Genomic DNA, 5,168 nt, shown 5'->3' with positions numbered 1-5,168 from the left:
CATAAGTGTGTTTTATGTTCAGAAACAGACCTGCAATGGATTGATTTAGACTTCAACTGGAATAAAGCCGTAGCTGTAATGTTAGAGTCCTTTGGTTATGTGTGTGTTAGGGTGGTTCTCCACAGCATGGCTGGCTCCTCATTGGCTCTGAACTCCTCACAAAGGCCTTCTTTGACTGTCAGTCTAGAATAGCATTCGCTGTTGTCCTCATCCTCATTTTCTTGTTTCATATTTTTTATTAAAAAAACAATTACTTTTTTTGTTTACTTATTTATACTACAACGTGAGCTCCATTGGACAGGGACCTTTGTTTTGTTCTTTGTTGTACTTCTAAAACCAAGAACACATTAGATACTTGACAGATGTTTGTTACATGAGTGTATATTTCTTACCAAAATCTGGGGATGAACAAAATGGACAGTCTCTGCCCTTACATTGTCTCTTGATGAGGAAAAACTATATTAGGAGCTCTTTAGCCTTGTAATTTTTGACTAGTTTTGAATGACATAGAATCTCCGTAACTATTATTTGCTCCAGTTTCTTAGCTCCAGTTTTATCTGGACTGGCTTCTCCATCTCTTACTTTAATTCTTCCCAGCCGTAACAGTGATGATTAGAGGAAGCAACGAAGCTTTCAGGAAGTAAGTCCTTGGTTTGAGACTTCTCTGTGTTCTCTTTGGGTTGTTTTCAGGCCTGCTCAGCTGACCACAGTTGGGAAACGTTCCTGTCTTTGGATTCAGGATCTTTGCATGGATCTCCAGAATGTGAAGCGGGTCCGCGATGACTTGCGCTTCCGCGGAGTGAAGGGCACCACGGGTACTCAGGCCAGCTTCCTGCAGCTCTTCGAGGGAGATGACCAAAAGGTATTGTGGGACACAGAAATGTAGTGGTGGAGCACCAGAGACAAAGCTGACCTCTAGAACAGTAGGAGGTTGATCTCAGTCTGAGTGGAGTCTTTGGACTAGAAGGGGTATGGGGGTGCCGCAACCTGGGGAGGAAGTTGAGATAGTTTCATGCTGGACACACCTGGATTACTATAGGGATGTCTTTTCTTTCCAAGGTAGATCAGCTTGACAAGATGGTGACAGAAAAGGCAGGATTTAAGAGGTGAGTAAATGGGGGGAAATGTCGGCCTCCCTATTTAGTGCCAAAAGGCCCATGTTGAGCATACCTCCACATTTGAACCTAACTTTTTTAGCTTTTTCTTTCGTTCCTCCACCCATTTCCTTCTATCTTTCGCCTGGGTTTTATTTTCTTATATAGCCTGGATTCTATTTTCTTAAAATCTATAAGAAAAGAAATTATTTATTTCTGAGATTTTTTAAGATAGACTTACCGTGTTGTTGCTGGTTTTGTTTCTTTACCTCCAGTGGATTAGTCTAAATCCACTGAGAGGCCACCAGGCTCCGCCATGGCTCCTTCCAGGCACTTCCATCAGGCAGCAGCAGGACAGGGGCAAATGGGCTATATTTCCTTCTCAGGACAGCTATTTGTGTATTAGTGAAAAGGGTAGAAGAACAGTTAGCTCCAGAGGCCAGTTATCAGCAAGGTCCTCTGGGCTGAATGTGACTTAGTATACCAGTGAGACCAAGCTTTCATTTAGGGTCTGCTCACTTGATTGATACAGTCACAGTTTAAAACATTTCCACTAAAGGCTCTCTTCTATTTCTAGGGCTTTCATCATCACTGGGCAGACCTATACACGAAAAGTGGATATTGAGGTGCTGTCTGTGCTGGCTAGTTTGGGGGCATCGGTGCACAAGGTGAGTGGTGGTAGCTTGTGGGGATGAGGATGAAAGCTTTGAACACCACAGACAGACCAGATCAGCCTTAGACTGTACTTACCCTGTTGCTCAAGAGATATCAAACGTCATTTTTAACAATTTGGGTCCCATAAGTGAAGCTTCTTAAATTAAGGTATATTAAAAGGAAGGACTGGTTTTGGCGTTCTCATTAAAATTCCTTGTGCTGTTGTCTTTCTGTGATACGTTAGGCAGTGTTTCACACAAACATGTCCACGTTCCCTGAGTGTATCATGCCAGCTCTTCAGGAGCCAAGAGAAGTCCGAGTAAGAGTCTCTCCTGGAGCTCTTGGAGAGGATTTGCGATGCAGGGATGAGGCTTTGCAGCAGCACACCTAAAGAGCAGCCTCCTTCATCATTCTCATCCCTGCCCCCAGATTCCTCCATACCAAGAGTATGGGGTGATGCTTGTACCCCTGCCATTCCCCAGATTTGCACCGATATACGACTCCTGGCGAACCTCAAGGAGATGGAAGAACCCTTTGAAAAACACCAGATTGGTGAGTGACAACCAGAAGTGCTGAGAGGCTTGTGGGCGTGTGTTTATAGTTCACCTGATAGCATGCTTGGGCCCTCCCTGTCTTCTGAAGTCTTTCTGTCTTTGCTTCTTGTCCTTGTACATGGGCAGGCTCCAGTGCGATGCCATACAAGCGGAACCCTATGCGCTCAGAGCGGTGCTGCAGCCTTGCCCGTCACCTGATGGCCCTTGTCATGGACCCGCTGCAGACAGCATCTGTGCAGTGGTTTGAACGCACATTGGACGATAGTGCCAATCGGTCAGTGGAATGGGGATGTCATATGCAGCAGGTTGTGGGGAGGACCAAAAAGAGTGGCCTGGGAGCAGGACTTTTTGAGTATCTTTGTGTTTCCTCCTTGTCCTCAAGGAGCCCGGAGTCTAGCAGGGAGGAAAAAACATAGAACAGTGTGATAAGTGTACCTCAAAGTAATCTTTGTGGGAGCAGACACTTAAGAAATAAGTAGGCATTTTGTAAGAGACATCTAAGACAAGATCGGGAGCATGTATAAAGTCCCAAACGCAGGAGAAAGAGCAGTTTACAGAGCTACTAATAGTAGTACTGAGGAATGAAGTGTTTATATGGCAAAAGATGAGGCGGATCAGGAATTGTAGCAAGTTTATGAAAGGCATTATAGGCCCTGAAAAGGAGTTTAGATGATGTTCTGAAGGCAGGTAGAAGTCAGCTGTGGTGTCCTGGCACAGTGCCATGTTGATGAGTTTTGAGGTGTGTCAGAAGTAATCTGTAGCTGAGAATAAGGTACCAACATGCACATGGTTTTCCTCTTGATGTGTATACTTTTTTCAAGCAGATATATATTACACTGGTTTAACTGGGATTTTTTGAGTGGAGAAGGCTGTATAGTTAAAGCTATCTCTCTGGGATCTGTGCATAATCCAGGGTTTATCTGCGAACACGTTCAGAAATCAACCATAGAATACTTTTTAACAGAGTATGACCTAATCAGATGCGCACGCCGAAACACTACAACACTTTGGAGAATCAGCTGTAAGGGGACATGAATCTGGTCAGTACAAGTTAGGAGGCTACTTTAAAAATTCCAAGTCCACATTGGCACTGTGGCTGCATGAATGAGAGGAAAGCTGTGGATATAAAATCGGGCAGGTTGGCTGCCCTTAGTGGTTGAGCAAGTATTAAGATTGGTGATGGGGCGCTAGTGCCATTTACTGAGGCAGGAACCATAGGGAGAGGAAGAGCAGGTTTGAGCTGGTATACAGGAGAGAGTGTAAAGTGGCTGAATTCAGTTTGGGGTCTGAGGTACCTCGTAGAACTCAACCAAGTGGAACTCTATATCAGATATCTGGTCTGGACAAGAGGTGATAGATTTGAAGGTCATCAGGGTATTGGGGTAGTTGAAGTCATGAGATTGAAGGAAGTTGTCCAAATAGTACATGCAGCATGGGAAGTCAATAGGGCTACTTCTTGAACATACCCTATATTTCACTGAAAGTGTTACTTGCTTAAAGAGATAATTGAATTGGCTGTTTGTTTTCTAGACGTATCTGTTTGGCCGAAGCATTTCTCACTGCAGATACTATACTGAATACGTTGCAGAACATTTCTGAAGGATTGGTGGTGTACCCCAAAGTAAGAGGCCTCAATTAAAAAGCAAAACATTAGGGAGAGGTCGGAATATGGGAAGGGAAGCAGAACCTTTGTCTGCTCTGGAGCGAGTGTGTTGGGGGAGCTCAATTCTGGCCCAGTAGGAGCTCTTCCCAACTGGAGCTCGCTCTTCAGATTGCGTCATAAGCTCTAGGAAACTGACTATGTGGAATTCATAGACATGTTTCTAGAAAAGGGAAAAAAATACTTTGAATTGGCTTAAACAATCTACCAGCATGATTGGCAGAGTAGACTATTCCCTTTGCCTGTTTATAAGTACCTGAGGCAGATGGGTTCGTTTCCATCATACACTCAGCTCTGGTATTGGGTACTGAAATTTAACGACTTGAAATTTCGGGAATCATTCCGATGAAGCACCTTTTAAAAGTTTACTTAAACAATATTTCTTTTTTTTAATCAAAATAATACTCTGGATCACTAAGAAAACTGCAAGAATACAGGGTTAGAATAAAACGGTCCTTTCTGTCTTTTTTATAAATATAATAGTTCGTGTCCCTGATGTGCATTTTGCTGATCATAGTCAATATCTGACTGTGTGTATGTGTATGACCATGTAACCTTGAGGCATCTTTCTTGGCCCTTCATTCATTCATCTAGGTAATTGAGCGGCGCATTCGGCAAGAGCTGCCTTTCATGGCCACAGAGAACATCATCATGGCCATGGTGAAAGCTGGGGGTAACCGCCAGGTTTGTAGCTCCTCGTGTTCTTGGATAATTTAGTCTTGAAGAGTAGATGAAGAAAGGCTCTTCTGTCATTACCTTCAGTCACAGTATTGGTACAGAGCAGTGACCGTATTCTGCCAGAGAATAGGTGTCTTCTGAATAGTCTTATTGTGGTAAACTCAGTTTATTAAAAGTGAACCACTTAATCACCCGTAGAAAAGTTCCACTCTTAGTGAAGGAATTAGGCCTGATTTTCCATAGGAAATAATAAGAAGTAGTCAGGACACAAGAGCAGATGGTTCAGGAGGCTTTAGAGGAGCCAGCACGAGGTGGATGTCTGCTTTAGTTTGTCCTAGGATGTGGTCAGAGAGTCAGGCTCTAGGTGAAGTCAGACTGAGAAACCTCAGGGGCTTTGTGTTCCAGGTATAGACAGCATGGATTTGAAGTGTCAGGTGACTTATCAGGATGTTCGAATGCCCTGTTAACAGTGAACCAACAATACCTCACTGTCTTCCCAGGATTGCCATGAGAAAATTAGAGTGCTTT

General features: G+C 43.7%; 1 protein-coding gene across 1 annotated transcript in view; it reads left to right on the top strand.

Moving 5' to 3' along the window:
• Positions 1-5,168, top strand: part of ADSL (adenylosuccinate lyase) — a 13,879-nt gene that overhangs the window by 6,962 nt on the left and 1,749 nt on the right. Inside the window, exons 5-11 of the mRNA XM_011369078.2 lie at positions 691-862; positions 1,060-1,106; positions 1,672-1,762; positions 2,231-2,300; positions 2,429-2,576; positions 3,833-3,923; positions 4,557-4,646. Of these exons, the coding sequence (XP_011367380.1) occupies positions 691-862; positions 1,060-1,106; positions 1,672-1,762; positions 2,231-2,300; positions 2,429-2,576; positions 3,833-3,923; positions 4,557-4,646 (709 nt within the window). The remainder of the gene's footprint in view (positions 1-690; positions 863-1,059; positions 1,107-1,671; positions 1,763-2,230; positions 2,301-2,428; positions 2,577-3,832; positions 3,924-4,556; positions 4,647-5,168) is intronic.

Source organism: Pteropus vampyrus, unplaced genomic scaffold (assembly GCF_000151845.1).
Source record: "Pteropus vampyrus isolate Shadow unplaced genomic scaffold, Pvam_2.0 Scaffold145, whole genome shotgun sequence".
Taxonomy (NCBI): Eukaryota; Metazoa; Chordata; class Mammalia; order Chiroptera; family Pteropodidae; genus Pteropus; species Pteropus vampyrus.
Note: the sequence above shows the minus strand (reverse complement) of the source record. Positions and strands in the feature narration are given on the sequence as shown.